Here is a 17,979-nt window from a genome sequence, read left to right as displayed (position 1 = left end):
GCCTTGGGGCTGGGGCTGTTCACTTCTCAGTCCTGTCCTGTCTGTCCTGTCCTGCTCCAGCGCCACAGCTCTCCATCCCACAGCCTTCAGCTGGAGGAGTGGGGCCAAGACAAGCTGCTTCTAAATTTCCTTCATTATGCTGTCAAGAGGGATGCAGCAGGCATCTCAGCCTCAGATTACTCCTCACTGTCCTGCCGTCGGGCTGCCTCCTCCCGAGGCGCTCACTCTGCAAACACTGCTGGGGCGCCTGGTGCCCAGCCAGGCTGCCTCCTGCCGCAGGGCACTGCTGCTGCCCGTCCCCAGCACACAGCCAGCTGCCCTGGCAGCCTCCTGATGTTACTGCACCCCTCCGCAGGGACTGAGAGACAAACCAGCAAGCACTGAATCTGCCTGTTTTAATTCTCCAGCAGTAACTTTGTCGTGACCCCAGTCTCCAAATCCACCCAAGTTTCTATGTAAAACCACAAGTGAGCGTGCAGGTTGCTGTTCTGGATGCATGTGATTTAATTTAGGGGATGGAAGAAAAGAAAATGGTTTTGGTTTCAGTTTTAACCCCTCTAATGCCTGCTGCGAGGAGAAATTAGGAAATGTGGGCACACGTCTGAGCAGGGTGGACATGCAACTCAGCAGCGGGTGGGATGTTGTGCATTTGCTAGAACATGCTGAGGCATCACCCCTGACTGGTGCCCCCAGCTCCTGCTCCTCCAGAGCCCGTCGCCTCCCCCCCGCCTGGACCAGGCTTGGCTCAGCCTGCAGCCATGGCCTGCCGTCCCCGCTGCCACCCCGCTCGCCTTCCTTCGCCCCGGCTTGGTTTCAAGGTCGCTGGGCGGTCAGAGGTGTCGCGTGTGCCCAGGGCTGTGATCCCTGTGGCAGCCTCCTGGCAGCACCCTCTGCTTTTGCTCGACCTGTTCCATATTCACCTGCTAAACTGAGAATGATTTAAATTGCAAGCAAGGACACTGCCAGACAGAGATGGAAACAGTCCCAAGCGCTACCTTTACATAAACACTCACAGGCAACAGCAGCAGTGACCTGCAAGTGCAGAGAGCTGTGGCTGGGAGCTGCAGACGGGCTCTCAGGGCTCCTGCCGCTCTGAAAAGCATCTTTGCAGCACCAAGGAACACCAAGGACAAACCCAGATGTCAGTCCTTGTGTCTGGCTGAAATGAACCCAGCAGTCACCCAGACAGCACGTTAAAACAGGCTTTGACCTCTTTGTCACCAGTTCTCCAGGCTTTGGTGCTCGTGCTGAGATCCTGAGCCATGACCCAGCACTCAGCCAGCAGGAAGAGGCCAAAAGTAATTCATAACTGGGGACCACTAGTGAAAAAACCTAACTTCTAACTCTTCCTTAAAGAAATAAACAAAGTTCAAAAGATGTTCAGAAATTGCTCAAAAGTCACCAGTTTCCTTGGCCAAGACCCAACAGGGCTTTTGTTGTTCAAAAGCACAACAGCGAAGCTCACGGTGGCTGTCTCCAGCACAAAGCTGGGTGCTAGATACCTCGATTCCTGAATACAGCTATGAGCAAGCTGTAAATATCAGATAATTGGGTTTGGGCTACGAAAGACAACACCCTGCAATAAATACACTAGACTTTTATGAAGTGTCCCACTTGTCAGGATTCACAGCTAATCCTGAGCACAGCACTACGGCAAAGCTTGAGTTTCAGAGCATCGCTTCTAGCTGTGAGAGGGGTCAGTGGCCCTGAAGAGGCTTTTTAACCTTTCTCTCGATTCTCATCCTGTACTTTTAGCAAGTAATGCTACTTCCTTGGGACAGAGCTGATGTCCCGCTTGTGGAGCACTTAGCTACCGACATCCGGGCGAATTCCTGTATGAAAAAGGAGAAGGAATGATCCTTCAAAGCTTGGCAACACATACCACTGCAGCTCAAGCCCTTAGTCCCAGCCTAATCTAGTCTTTACACTCAAAGGACAGTAAATTCACAGGAGAATTGGGACACCCAAAGAGTCAGAAAATCTTGTGTAGAAAAATAGATTTAGTGCACACAAATATGCCTGTACTCTGCTGAAATGCGAATCTGCCTTATTGTCGTCCTAATCCCCATGCATGACACACCAATAAACAGGGGGGGTTAATACTTACCATCTGCGGTACAGATTGCTTCCCACACTGCGGGCTCGCTTGGTTACAGTTGTATAGGCATCACGGAGAGATATATCCTGCAAACGACAAGCTGGCTAATCCCTCGGGAGACTTTAAAATGTGAGCTGCAGTTTTCTCACTCTCCGTGGGCACTGGAGTCAGTCGTGCAACGTATGGCAATAGCTATATTCTCATTTCACGTCTGTCATGCAGAGATAATTAAAATCTACACTTCCATCTGAGGGGAACCGTAGGGTTTCCAGATGGATAACTGTAGTGCATTTTTCATACTGGATTAACACTTGCAGCAAGCAGCCTTGCCTGTTGCCTCCCACCTGTTAAGATTACCGACAGGGCTACCACCAAAAAGCCATCGTGGGTCCAGCGACAGGGCTCTGTGCGGACCTGCAGCTCATGTAACTGCGAGCTCACCTCACCATTGCGCATCTCTCTTCTCGATGAGCTAGTTGTTGCAACACCTTTCTCCAGCATCACCTAGATGTCCTTGGACAGTACTCTCCTGGGATCAGGGCCTATCTGGGTCTCACAACGGAAACGAGCCACAGAGTGTTGGCCTAATGCAAAATAGTCGCTAGCGTTAGCCTGCACCATTAGCGATGGCTATAATATTGCAAATGAGGGACTGCCAGCTTCGTTAGCAAGCCAGTAAAGAGCCCGCTTAAGAGTATCGAGCTGGCCACCCACTCCGACACTCCGGGAGGGATGTATCAGGCATTGCCAAGCTGGATGGAGGTTCTCAGTTTCCCAGCTAGCAGAGGCACAATGTGCCAGGCTGTAGCATAACTGCTGACAGAAAGCTGCCTAGAGGAAAAGCCTGATCCACCAGAGGTTCTCCTACATTGTCAGGGGCAAGACTGCAAGAAAAGGAAAAACTGTCAGAAAGCTGCATGGTCCCTGCTGTGCTGCTGGGGTTCAGAAAGCCACTAGTGGAGCTACTTCAGTGCAAGGACCACGCTGCCTTCCCCAGACAAATGTGCCTGCCTCAGTCAGACAAAGGCTTTGATATTTTTCAGCTCCTCATGCAAAAGACCACTGGCATATGCTCTTAAATGCATTTTCCCTATTTGGTTTGGAGCTTCAAAAACCACTAGGCTTACATCAACCATGAAAAAAATTAATTCCACCCCCTCCCCTTTCTGAATTTAGAATGATAAAGGACCAACAGTTATGTCTGGAGTAGGGAAGCAGATATTACACACATCTTGCTTACAAAATAGCTCTGGTTTTCATGAAACAAGTTTATTTTCCTCCCCCAGCCATTGATGAGCACATGACAACCGTACAGAATAAAAGCTCAACTCCTTAGTTCTGCTCACATTCACTCAACATTTGCTCTAATCAATTATCTTATTTCATGCAATAAGAAAAGAATGAGATTCCTGTTATGCAGCCATAATCAGTTACAGTATGAGGCTGTGTCTGCGGAACATTTCTGATTTTGAAAACTAGTCATGTGCTCTGCCATTACATTTCTCTTGTACAACACTGGGCTTTTGCCCAACTTGTTTCTTCCCTCTCGCCCTTTAAAAATATTGAGGGCATGGTTTAGTCCAAGATGCCACATTCTTACCCTGCGGAAGCTAGCCAAATTGCACTGTAAGGAACATATTTACCCACGGAGCCAGGCTGTTTTTCTAGTTTATTGGAATATAAAATCATATGCGGATGTCCCCTGCAGAGAAAGACAAAAGAGCAGAGGGTGCTGCATGTGACAGCAGACAGCTGTAGGAGGATAAAAGTCCCGTCGTCACACGAAGGGTTCAATATTGATCTCTAGGGCAGAGCATGGCATGGTGAGCTCAAACTTGGTGATAACATCGGGGTGTAGGACTCCAAGTTTCCCAATGCTTTGACCTTTGGCAAAGATCTCAGCACAGCGACCAGGAAAGAAAGCAGAGCCTGTAAGGAAAGTGAGAGAAAAATCAATATTTCCCTGGGCCAAAGAAGTCAATAGGCATTTAACATGGAGAACAAAGCTCTCAGTATTAAACCCTTCTCTGTGCTGAGATGCTGAGAAGGGGCTCTCGCTTTCTTGCATTAACAGTTGCCATGATTGATAGGGACTGAGGAAACACTTTGAGTTAAAAATAAAATGTGAAGCCCAAAGCACGGGCATTTTTCACACTCCAGTTGTTCTGACTAAGTTGCTCCTCTAATAGAAATTAGCACAGATAAGTCCAGCCAGAGGGATACTGAAATGAAGAACTTTTGCAGGCTTCAGGCTATTTAACACCTGAACGTTTCCCACCTTTCTCTCTTCAAGGAAATAAAGCTTGCTGTCATCTAAGGGGTAAGTAGGCATGTCACGCTTGATTACATGTCACATAATTAGAAACAACCTACATTCCTCATTTGGCGAAGAGCTTTTAAGCAGTTTCATATACACTGTGAAACAGCAGACCAATGAACAACCCAAAGGAAGTTATCTGTGCGTGGTGGCTCCACCAGCGATACGTTCAAGCTTGTCTTTGGCAGCTAGGCTTGCATTTTTTTTGGTCTGTGTCCTGAGGCAAGAGGCATTTTGATCTGATCGCCCTTCAAAAGACAAAAGCACACCAAACCAGCAAGCTGCCCCTTCTGAAGCCACCTCTTTGTTTCATAACAAGTGCGTGGAAGCTAGGCGCAGCGCGCAGGACCTACAGTGAGTTGTGCTGCCTGCAGATGATGCTGTGAACTCAGAGGAGGAAAGGGGAAAGGATGAAACAAGGCCACTGAATCCTACAGATCCTCCTGTAGAAAGCTGCCTCCACTGTGTTTTTAAGGGTACTGCCCTTACAGAGAGGGAAGGGCTCTTTACTAGATTTCTACTCAAAGTTAAACAAGTCAGCAGCGACAGCATTGGGGACCAGTCGGCTCCCCTGCCCTTACCCCTTGTTGTGCATCTTTCTCTCAATAACCTAAAATCCAACAAAGCATCTTCTACAAGATGGGCTGGTTACTGGGTATGTGTGAGTTTGCATCAGTGTGGATGAGAAACATCCCTGCTCTTCTTGCTTCTGTGCCAGTCTGAAGACACCATCTGAGGAGCTGCTTCCCGTCCTGCTCCCTGCCTGCTACCAGCACAGCACTCAGCCCTTCAGCATCCTCTGCATCCTATGAAACTTACTCTCCGATTGCTCCAAATGCTATTAAGGTTCAGGATCAGACCAGGACATTTTACTGCATTTACCAGTAGCTATTTTAAAAAGGCAATAAAGGGCCAAATAAATCTCAAACCTCAGGAACATTTTCTTGACACTCTGATCGCTAGTGGTCAAGCTCAGAGATATATTCTTTGGTAGTTCCTCAATGGAATAGTTCATTTAAGAAGTATCTGCTGAGAGCTTTGGAGTCATAACTTGCAGCTACAAGAACAAGAACAGCAATTAGGTCTTCTTCTTGACCAACTTGCTGCAAGTGCAAATTAACTTAAATGTGTACTGTGAAATCTGGCCACAGTAGTAAATGATCACAGTAACATTATGTAAAGGCTGTTTTAAAAAACATTCAGAACCAGTATCTTTTAAATAATCCAGTTCCAGTCTTAGCTACAAGCACAAACCACAGAAGTGGAATTATCTAGCCCCTGGATGTTACTGGCACGTGACTCCAGACAGACACTTGCCACTGCCAAGCTGCACTATTCAAAACGAGTGTTAAAATAAAACAAATTTAGAAAAGAAACAAATGCCACAGAAGATCACTCTGCTGACTGTGAGTGAAAACATAACCTAAAAATAAAGTACCCTTGTAGTTAGTGGTAAAGGCTTTCCTATTTGTGAATAAAGCTGGTATTGTACCACGGATGTGAGCAGCACACAGTGACCTTCTTTTAGAAACTTGACTGTAAGCTTAAACTGGCACAAGAGCAAGAACCAAGCATAAGTTAATAATGTTGGCATGGGACCCTGCTACAAAATTAGAGCAAAAAAAAGGAGCTTTGACAATATGGTTAGTTAAAAAGCTGTGAGTCTGACTTGTCTGTTTTTCTGAGCTGCCTCGTGTGTAGCCTTGGGAAAGTTATTTTATCTGCTTGCACATCTAGACCCAATCATATCATGAGACTTAACTGTTTTCAAACTTGTTTTGGACATCTGGAGGGGATCTAAAATAATACTGCACTCAGTCAATCTATCAAAGGCCATTTACAAGATCTGTGCTGCTTCTCACTGTGTGAAACAATTTTATGTTTCCAGGCACACAAAATGCTCCGCTATCCGTGCGTCACCACCTATCAGTCTCCCAGTCAGAAGCTGGGCAGAAGGTGGGCAGGTGGCGGGGGTCTTGAAGCCTTATCTGACCCTCACATCCACCACTACAGATCTTCCCTAGAAGGTTAACTTCAGTAGAAGTTCATTTGCATTTAACTAAATAATATGCATTGGTGTTAAATTTTGAAAACTGATGTCAATTCATGACACTATATCGGAAACGATGAAATGGCTTAATGATGATGGCATAAAGTGAAGTGTTATGTTAGCTAGAATCTTCTAGCTTCTCCCTTCTTACCAGGAGCTTGCAGCACACCTCCATCTTACAAGTGAACTGAATCACTGAATCACCAGTGCTAAAGGGGAGGTGGTGGCTCTCCACCTGGAGAGGGGAGGGGAGTGGGACAAGCTGTTGATTTGGCTGAAGCCTTTACCATGAAACCGTACATTCAGTGTGGTGCTGAGTACACTGCTCCAGGCTATGTGTTAGGCATTCAGCCACATCTTCTGTCTCATAGGCAGCAACTAATGCTGAACAATGATGTTATTTATCTTACTTTGCGCTTCTTTGCAGTGAATATATAATTAATATCAAGAGGGAACACTTAGCTCCCCAAAGTGCAGGAAGCAGGACCTTCAAATCACCTCTCCATTTCTAGTTAAGCTAACCCCAAAATGTTGTTTACTTCACAGTGCACTCACTAGTCTGCCTGACGCTTTGCAGGCACAGCACTTGCAGGGTGTAATTCCATGACTGGAAGAGATCAGAGAATAAGCAAATAAAAATGAAAGAACCTGTCAAAAGCTTTAGGATCCCCATCTGTCCAGCTAACAGTTGGCTCTTGCACCAAAAAAATGTGAGCTGAGGAATAGGTTTACAGAGAGTTTATGAACTCTGGTTAATAATGAAACTATTATCACGATAATTGGCTGCACTACAGAATACTTCAAAGTATATTCCTGCCTATCAAAAGGGCCTCCAGACTGCATCCCACAGATGGGGGATCTCAGGTCTTCCTCATCTTGGTGACTCTCCCTTTGACCACACACATGGCAAGGGAAGGAAGTTGGCTCATGCCTGAGATTGAGTGTTGTTGGTCCATGTATCTCTGGCAGAGCACCAGAATGTGGAGTAAATGTAAATCTCAAATAAAAAAATCCAGATACTGAAAGGAAAGCACATTAAAAAAAAGACAAAATTCCAAAGAAACATGCAAAAATCTGAGCAGAAACAGGGGGAAAAAAGAAACTAGCATTTTGCAGCTGGGGGGAGTGCTTTAACTGGGGAACCAACCACAACTACAAAAGGAGACCTGAGCTAGAGAAGCCTTGCTGTGCTGAGGATAAGCTATAGGTTGCAGGAGGACCTGACTGACCCACAGTGCAGGACAGCTAAACCCAAGGGCGTGTCAAAGTAACCAGGAAACAAAGGTAAAGATTTTTTTTTTTTCACCTGATTTGTGTGTTTCTTGTATTATTGAGTAAAGAGTAATGGTGTTTTAGACTTACAGCAAAGCTTGTGTTATGGACTTGGACTATCATGTCATCTCGTGAAGTAAAGTATAAAACTTTGGAATGAGAGTCAAGGCTGTACGAAAGACATGTACTTACAATACTTGTATATATGGAGAGTTGGCAAAAAATGAACAGACTATTATCTTGCTTGAACAAACAGCACCATAAGCTGAAGCCCAGTATTCTTAAGCTTTGATGCTGAAAGGAGTCCAAAACCTTTCCAGAAAAGTAAGTGGTGGTGACCTCCAACTTCAGAGCAGCAGTTCAAAATTGACAATACTGTTTGTCTTCTCTGTGTGTGTAACACTGTCAAGAACTGTATGGTTGTGAAGAACATGGTCCTTCCTGAGACAGCTTTCACTAGTCAGTAGTCACCAAAGTGTACCTGGAGGCATGGTTATCAGTAAGTGTGCTACGAAGGGACTGCGTTTGCTGCTGGTGCAATTATATTAAAAGGCTGCTCTTGTAGTCTGGTTGGCTGTGCCACTGAGTACAGAGACAGCCAAAATTAACTTAAAAAATTCAATTTACTATACCATCCACTTTAAGGATAATAAATTTATCACTCTTGATATAGTTACTCCTTTCTGTTCTGCACACTTCATAAACTTCACCTTGAAATCCAGTCAGGGATTGTATTGTCCTTGCTGATAGACCTACACAATGCCAGAGGAAGCCAGAAGGTCTAGCAATGGAAATCCACCTCTTAATATGTGAACATTATAATTGGTAGTTACAAGAAGGGGTGGGGTGAAACACAATATGTGTTCCTAAAGAAGAGATGCCAAAGCCAGTCATGTCTTATGCTGACATACTACATGCAAGCAAAAGACAAAAGCTACTTCTCGTGGCTGCAAGAAAGAATTTAATTTCCAATGTTCAGTGATGTAGAAATAATATCTTTAATTAAAGCTTCTGTAGCATGTCCTCAAAATCTGTAATTGCCTCTCTGCATTCAGACAACAGGGCCACTTTGATTGCTTTGGGGTAATTCTTTGGCCAATAATCCAATAGAGCATGTAGTCTTTAGCACATTTTCTGGCTAATTGACCCTCAAAGAGCTCAGAGTTCCCTGCCCTCTTTGTTGTCAAACACCTTGCACAGTTTCTTTTCTCTGCCTTACTCTCCCCCCTTTTCAAAAAGAAATAGATTAAAGTAATATTATAGGCCTACAGTTGCACTAAGCCTTCAAACCCACTTGTTTGTTCCTATAATTTGAAGGAACATCGGAAGCTGAGGCTTAAGGAGGTAATAGAGCAGAGCTCATCTGGCCGCTGAAGTCTTTCATCTTAATTCTCCATCCCCTTAGTAGCTGCAGCTGCCCCTTCACTACCTCACCCTGACTCACCTGGTGAAATGTTTTACCTGTGCTATATTGGATGGAATTTAGTTTTGTGAGGCTTGTGGTTGTTTTTCATTTTAACATCAGGTTCTTCACATTTTTGGCTAATTCCTTCTTTTGGCAGATAGGCTCCAATGCAAAGCTACAGGACACTATCAGAGCAGTCAGTATTTCTAAAGGCAACTACCTTTTCTTGCCCACGTATAGGGTGCAGTCAGGCTCCCAGAACATTATGCAATGCAACAGCAACCTCAAAATCCTATCTTGTCACGGGATGATGTAACTTCAGCTAACTTTTCACATCACAGACATCTAAGTCTTGCATGATTTTTGGAACATACTGAGAAACCAATCGCTCTTTTAAGTTGCACACTGTCAGCAGTTCTTCTACCATGTGCTCTCATGTCCAGAAAAAAACATACTTTGGGATCAGTGGGATATTTATTAACTTTAGTTTTCTGGTTTGGAACTCCTGACTAAAGCCATGCCAGAAAAACCTCCACCAGATCACACCTAACTATAATGACATGTCAGGAAATTTAAATCAGTACAATTAAATTTAAGATAAGCGCCTTAGATTTGCCCTCCATCCCAATAAAATACTTAACACTTGAAAAGATGACAGAAGAAGTATCTGTATGACATGAATAAACATGTCCTTTGTCGAAAGGACGTCTTTTGTTCTGATTTCTTCTTATGTTTTTTCGAAAGCCTCCACATACAGGGTACAGCAGAGGAGGGTAAAGGGATGATCTGTTATTGACCTGGACGGGTACACTGGACATGTACACTGGATACCCAAAAATACAGTTGACTATTCGAGTCCTTGTACAGATAATGAGGTTAGGGAATAGGGAGAATCACCCCCAAATTTGCAGTGGTCAGTCAATGATCTTCTCGTGTTAGGACTAAACCAATGGCTGCGTTTTTATTAACTTGTACCTCAGGGAGAGTGTGAGGAAAAACTAATTCTTCTATCTTATGAGAACCATCATATACAACTCTACTACAACTGAATATATTCTATTCTGTGTTTGACTATATTTAAGACTAGTTAGGGATCAATGTTTCACAAATACAGACTTAGCATACACTGTAAGCAGTGTGGAAACAATCATAATATTGCTTGGGTCCAGAGTCAACTGTTAGTCATGTTAAAGTGCGTTGCAGTGATGAACTGGGGACTGGTGTAGCTAGAAATCTCTTTTCTTCATTTCCCTTGAGAACAGGGACCAACACAGACTTTTAGGCTAGGTTTATTTTTCATTCTTGCTGTAGAGTGCCCCGGGAGCTTTAACAGAGAATGTTTGGTGTTGCAGGATATCAGCAAGTGGTTCTAGAACAGTCTTGGAGCTCTTCTTTATTTGCCTGTGTTACTCTGAGGATTACAGCAGTGTCAGAGACTTAAGATTATTTGGGTAAAATCACTGTGTTCTTGCCTTTCCTCATGGAAGGTAGTATTTGGGTGGATGGCAAGGCTAAGGAAAGCAGATATTTTGGGCTGCTGTTCTGGGTAACAGGATTTCATGTTCAGTGCTGGAGTACTAGGGTAGATGCTTAAGTAATATGTACAGAAAACGTAAGTTGGAAATCTATAAAGAAATCTATCAAATTCAGTGTATTTTTCTAGAAATCAGTGTGTGTGTACAAAGTTCAATAAATCTGCATTTGTGTGGCAGTTGTGAGAAACAGCAATTCTACATTGGAGTTTAGCTGCACTGTAGAGGTACCATTACATAGCTAATCTGTACTTTTAGGCCAGTTTTATCTGATTTATCCAGATTTATCTGAAATGTTATACTTTGTCCTGTCTAAAAGTCACAAACCTAAGCTGCTATTGTGTCACAGCTATTCATAAATCTAGCGAATTCCTAATCCCAAGTAAAGCTCTTGTGCTTTTTTTTTTAGTTATCTTGCTATTTCATTTGAGTTAGAGAACATAAAGCTTTGAATATTAAAAAAAACCTCTTTCTGTTCCATGACTGTTTTTATCCCTCTCTAAATATCTAAAGGGATAATTCATCCTTGCAAACATCTGTCAGAAACTATGAAACAATAAACCATATTCTTTAGGGTGTATAACATACTCTATGTACGCACAGTAAGGCAGTAGATTTTTAGCTTTTAGGCTCTGCTTTCATACAAGCACTAGAGAATAACAAGAACCAGCACTAAGTCAGTCTGTAAAGTGTGTCGTGTTTAGTTTGCACGTTGTTTATTCACTTCATGTCCTAGATCAAGCCGTCCTCCCCTCCCATGGACTTGATGTTACTTGCTGAGATAAATAACAGCCACCTGATGTTATGTTTTCACAGCCACCACATTTCATGCCTTTTAGAAAATGACTTGACAAACTAGCATGGAATAATACATAATTAAATGATGAATCTCAGCAGTCAATGGAACTGTTAATCACTTAGTTTTAGCAACTAAGATTTCTGTTGCAAACCCCAAGGCCTTGTGGCTCGCGCACATGGCTGCCACACTAGGAAAAAAAATGCATGAACTGGATGAGTGTGAGCCAGCCCAGGACCAGAAGCACCAACACTGGGTCTACAGCACATATGTCTGTTCTGCTTCCGGACCCAAACAAGGAGGGCCTGTGCCAGCACATGTCCTGGGTTGAGTCTGCACTAGCTCAGCATGTTGATCCAAAAGTCTGAGCCAAAATCTTGCAGATTCCTGTTTAAAATTTTATTGCATAAATAAATGTTAGCAAATGTAAGATGAAATTTGAAGCACTGACCCTCTGTCTCCATATCACCGTTCAAAAATCAAACCGGAACAGAGAACTGCTTAGTTATGAGCTATAAAATCAACACTATCACAACTGCTAGCATTAATAGTGTAGTGAAAATGAAAGCATACACTTCGCTGGCCTCTAGCCATAGCAGGTGGGGCAGGAGGTGAAAACAGAATCAAAGGAAGAAGCTGTGGCACCAGCCAAGTGAGCACTTCACCGGAGAAGCCAGTGCAACCAGACCTGCACCCTGACCCTCACTGCTTAGATCACTGCCCCCATTCACCCAGAAACGGGATGTGCCATTTGCTGCTATTTCTGTGACTGGCTTGGATGAATCATCTATCTTCTAGAGAAGGCTTTGCGATGTTGAAAATATAGTTTATGATCAAGAAATAATTTTCTATTTCCAAATTCAAGGAGACAGAAAAAAAGGAAATTACCTAAATCTATATTATACAATGTAAGCTGTGCCAGATGTTTAAAACTCTTGATGCAAGGAAGATCTTTTTATATGTTAGACTTGTTATGGTATATGATTGAACATGATAGTTGCCTGGGGTGGGAAATTAAGAATTAAACTCTGAAGAGGTCTCCCCATTAAAGGAACAGCAGAAGAGCAAAGACTTAATGTTAGGGAAAATAAATTAACACCTTGAGCTCAGAACACAAAAATGCCAATGACCTAGATAGTTCTCGGAGCTGACAAAAGCTGGTAGAAAATGAAAAGTCTGTCAGGAGAAACGCTGCTACTTCATGAAGCATCCCTAATCTGTCAGAATAAAATGTAATGGGAAGAAAAACATTGTGATATTTATTAGTTAATACTTGCAAAAAGAGGAAAATAAGAGAAGATAACTTGTATCTCTTTACAACTTGACTTGACACCCTTCCCCAGAATATTTTTGCAGTTACCATAGATTTTTCCTCCCACTATTATACTACATGAAACATCTAAATGAGTAAATTCAAATAAGTTTTTCTTCTGAATTTGAGAAACAAATATTGTCTTTGAACTTTTTTATTACATAATGGGGAGGGGGGAAGTGTGTCAAACATGATTTGGTGATGAAAGTTTAAAAGACAAAGAAGTCCAAGCCCATCAAACCTGTTATTATCCCATGCTGTGCTAAAATAATGTACTTTTCCTCTAACTGATACACGTTTTTTGGGCATGAGGGCTGTCCACACAGATTATACTTGAAGGGCATCAGGAAGGAACATTCAAAAACCTTCAGAAAAGGAGCTGAAATGACCATAGGAATGGAAAAAGCCCTCCTCAAACTCACTTCTGATAGTCTCTTTTTTCATAATAAAAATCAATTGTATAACACAAAGCTAATGAAATGATTTTTTGAAATGAAAATTTCAAAAATGAAATTATTATTTCCAGAACCAAACTACGGGTTTTGCCACACACTTTGTGTTACTGTGCTTAACTGCATCACATGGAACAGCAAGATACCTCTGAGATGGAGAAACTCCAAACACTGTAGACTCCCACTTTGGCTAATTAAATGATATAAGCAACTCTCCCAGTTCATATCTTTGCTGGGTACCTCCTTGGGTGTTAAGCCAGTCACAACCAAATTTGAGGTATCAGCACTAGTGTGGGAAGATACTTGATAAGACAGAAATAAATTTGGCCTAAGTTTGAAGGGATTTAGTTCCTATAAATCTGAAGCCTTGTATTTACAGGAAGGAAATAAAGAGCAGAGATAACAGACAATTAAAGGGACACATTAAGTTAGCAGCCACACCCCCTTCATTAGATAATTTGAGTTGTTAGAACTGTAGTTCTTCATGTAACTCAGCTCCCTTGATCCTGCTGGAAAAATTGCTCAAGAGAAAAGGAGGAGAAATTAATTAGAAATTCATTAGATCTCAAAGTAGTGGGTGGAAAAGCCCAAGAACTAGTGACAAACATCCAGTTTTAATTAGAAATTCATTAGATCTCAAAGTAGTTGGTGGAAAAGCCCACGAACTAGTGACAAACATCCAGTTTGGCAAGATGCCTTAAACAAGCCATTGTAATGATCAGTGCTGGAACTCCCGGAACTCCCTGCAGAAATAGGGTAACATATTTAAAACTACTAAAATCAGTCAGATTTCAAAAAAACTGTCCTTACCTCTTAATGTTGTTAATTCATTAATCTGATGGGGGGTGGGGGGGGGATGGTAGTATCAAAAATCAGAAAAGCTACTTATAGACAAAAATAAATAAATTGCACTTCACAAAATGTGATTAATAACAGTGTCTGAAACTAATCAAGGAAACAAACTAAGAAGATTAATGACTGGCAGTAATAAAGACAGCATTAGAAAGATTTTTAAGAATTTTGGAAACCAATTGTAGGTAGAGTACTTTCATCTAACAAGACTGAACTTTTTATGTGAGACAGAAATGTGTAAGTTTTTAATAAGTATTTATTTTCATCTGAGGAAAAAAAGTTATTCTTGCATATAATAAGGTGAATTCCAGTCCCCTGAAAAAAACGAAGAATATGTTTGGTTACATCTACCAGGACTAGGATGTTTCTGAGATGCTAGGAGTCGTAGGCACCAGAATTATGGTGCAATTCTCAAAGCAAATATCCTGCCTGCTGCTGTCAACTTATTGTAACAACACTGGGAATTCTGTAGTACTAGAAAAATGTTAATGTGGTGCCAGTATTACAAGGTGGATGATCTATATTGATCCTGGGTGAGAAAAAAATTATTTGGGAATTGGCAAATGTGAAATCCGGAGGACTTGAATATAGTCAGTTACCAGCTGGTATGTTTTTACTGAAAATGGATGTTGTCAAACAAAACTGATTATCTACCAAACTTGTAATTTGAAAGACTATAAATACAACTACAGGGATGCAATAGCACCTATAAAGAATCAATTTTTGAATGCCAATTAAATGGATTAAGAATTGACCAACAGCTTCCAGTACATCACTAATGATATTTGGAGGCTCCAGAGTAAAATTGGCACACTTCCATTAGTTATCTATGAGTAAATCCACAATTATTGACATTCATGAACAATACCTGGCTGCCAAGACAGGCAGCTAAAAGGCCAGAATTCCCATTAAGAGCAATCAAGCTACAGTTCTTAAAATAAAACAGGTATTAATAATGCCAAGTTCAATATGGGTGCTAAACATCTTGCATACTACAGTCTCCCAATTTAAACTGATCACCAGGGATAGATGCAGGGGTTCAATTCTATACACGTAACTCAGAATTAGTCCCAGTCTTCCCTCCTCTTGTCTTGTGAATTGAGGCTCACAGCCTAAATCTTTTTTTTTTAAAATTGTTAGTTGTGTAATTATTATTACAAAAGCAAATGTTTATTGATGCTCTTAGTTATGGAGATAAGTACTACACCTCTAATTTCACAGCTAAACCTTACTAAATGTGAAGCTATTACTATGATTTACTGTGGAATTAAAATTTTCTACACTTTACCACACCTTTCATTTAATTAAAAAGGTCAGTAAAAAGAAGGGAGTGCAATTTATCTTTTTTTTTTTTTTTGAAAGACAAGTGTCAATTACTGAAGGGAGCAAGACGAAGGGAGTGCAATTTATCTTTTTTTTTTTGAAAGACAAGTGTCAGTTACTGAAGAGAGCAAGAGTTTGTATGCATTTATTAAGAACATGTTTATGTTGAACATAAATGGGCTGACTTTCCAGCTTTACTAAGCTGTTGATCACCCTAAAAAAAATAAATCCAAGAGTTAGCTGAAATTCACAAGAAACTTTTTTTGTACACTATTGAATCTCATGTCGCAAGCTCACACTCTTCAGGGATTGTTTGTTTTCATGTGAATGAATGCTATTCCATTAAATATCAATTCTGTCATGGAAGGTAGGGGGCCGGACAGTGAAGCAGTATTGATGCACAGATTTACCATTAACATTTTCTGTGAGGCTGTAAAATTGCTTCATTTTCATCAAATATGGATACTTTCCCTTTTCAAATAGTTTGCGGCCAATTAACTTCCATTTACAAAGTACAGAGACTCTTGGAAGGTACTGAAAACCAGGGTTTCTTTCCTTAGGTAAAGGATAGTCATTCTCAATGTTACAATGTGAGTGAGGGTAATCTGACCCTATACTTCACACCATTCCTTTGAAGACTGCGACATAGAATCCACTCCCAGTATTTACTAAGCCTTGTTTTATTCTTTTTAGCCTAAGTAAGACTTTACTATGAACCTAAATCCCCTGATTAACATCGCCTCCTGTGATCATGGTCCTGATTTCTGGAAGAAAGTAGTCATCTCAGATGGTCATCCAGAAGATGACCAAAATGTTTCAGAAAACATAACCATTCCTGCAACTAAGAATACCTTCCCATAAAAGTATCAGAATGCCTCTAGTTTTCAGTTCAAGTGAACTGAAACCAATGAAAGTGAACTCAAAAATAAATAACTTTATTAAATGACCTGACAACATATGACCAAATCTGTTGGCTCTTTCTATATTTTTATTGTTTAAAAAGTTTGGTTTTGTTTACCTCCTAATCATATCAATACTGATTTTACATTTTATTAATGGTATGGCACTGGCTAAAATTTCAAGAGTTTTATGCAAAAATTTTATTACAGAGGACATATGAATTTGAGGGTTGATGCAACAATCATACCCTTTTCAATCTGTTTGATTATGGATGCCTATGCTATGAAACAAAGAAAAAAACAAAATGCTTTTCTAGGCCAGTAATTGTAGGATTCACTAATTCATCAAAAAGTCCATTCTGTGTATTTTAAAACAATGGTAGCACTTCAGAGTTCTGTCTTTAAAACTTCATAGTTTTGTGTATTTCCATTAATAACTTTAAGAAACTGAAAAGCTTTGAGTGGTAAATATATGTTGAAATCCTTGAATTCAGTCACTCAAACCCCTCTCTTCCTTAAGGCTGCTCTGAACAGCTCTTCTCCATTTATTACCTAGCTCAGATTACACCAAAGCGTAGTGCAAGGGTCAGGGGAACATCACAATTTCACCCGCATCCTCCAGCATCTGTACTCTACACAGGTGTTGCTATAAAGGCAAAAAGGTGCTGACCTTCAGGTCAACTCACAGGGCACTTAGGTGTTGGTAGAACAGAAGGAGCTTAAATAACCATGATTTGCACATATGGACCAAACCAGACTATAGCACCCACATTTCATTTTTCAAAGTGAATTTGGAAAAGAGGCAAATATGTGCTAAATACTTCTCTATCTATTCTTTGTTGCTCATTTAAAACAACATTTTTCCCTGTACTGTTTTCCAATAATCACTCCAACTATTTCAATCAGTTACACAAGGAATTAAAAAAAAAAAGACTAAAGCCCTGCCTTTACACTGTGGTGCTTACTAGTCCCAAGATTTGCTTAAGATCACATGCAGAAGTATCTAGGATCTTTCTAAAGTAAAGTCATAGGAAAAGCCCATTTCTCACTGTACAAATTGTAATTTGGCACAGGCAATAAAATGTTCCTCATAGAGATGCATCTAAAAATCCATGCCATGGGTAATGTCCTGATTTAAAACTTCTGAAGTAACTTTATGAATTACATCAGTATGCTCCAGTCTCTTAAGATGTTACAGGATATCTTTTCATTCAGCAATTAACCTTACTCCATCATCTGCTGACATTTTTCTCTCTCACGCATGCTTAATTGACAGATTGCAAAGCGAGTTAAAAAAAAACCCAGAACAACAAAAAAACCAAACCCAAACAAAATCCCCCAAACTACTTTGGCTTCCAACCATCCCTGCAGTCAAGGTCTTTTAAGTAAGTTGGTGCAGTGACACTGCATTCGCTTGGCACTAGAGTATCAGCCATCTGCATTGTTACCAAGGTTAAATTCCAATGTCAGGAGAACTGCAAGGAATCTACATGCCATCCCAGGATTGTTACCAAGGTTAAATTCCAATGTCAGTAGCACTGCAAGGAATCTACATGCCATCCCAGAAGAGTTTCTGAATCACTGGTGAAACAGAAAGTAGTAGGAACTTCTTTTTTTTCTATAGCCAAAAGCCACAAACTGATTGTAATATATTGCATATGACAAGGCATA

General features: G+C 41.2%; 1 protein-coding gene across 1 annotated transcript in view; it reads right to left on the bottom strand.

Moving 5' to 3' along the window:
- Window positions 1-3,763: 3,763 nt before the first annotated feature.
- Window positions 3,764-17,979, bottom strand: part of FARSB (phenylalanyl-tRNA synthetase, beta subunit) — a 34,014-nt gene continuing 19,798 nt past the window's right edge. Inside the window, exon 12 of the mRNA XM_010081126.1 lies at window positions 3,764-4,027. Within this exon, the coding sequence (XP_010079428.1) occupies window positions 3,876-4,027 (152 nt within the window). The 3' untranslated portion in view covers window positions 3,764-3,875. The remainder of the gene's footprint in view (window positions 4,028-17,979) is intronic.

The sequence above is a fragment of the Pterocles gutturalis genome, unplaced genomic scaffold (genome assembly GCF_000699245.1).
Source record: "Pterocles gutturalis isolate BGI_N339 unplaced genomic scaffold, ASM69924v1 scaffold8589, whole genome shotgun sequence".
In the NCBI taxonomy this organism is placed as follows: domain Eukaryota; kingdom Metazoa; phylum Chordata; class Aves; order Pterocliformes; family Pteroclidae; genus Pterocles; species Pterocles gutturalis.
Note: the sequence above shows the minus strand (reverse complement) of the source record. Positions and strands in the feature narration are given on the sequence as shown.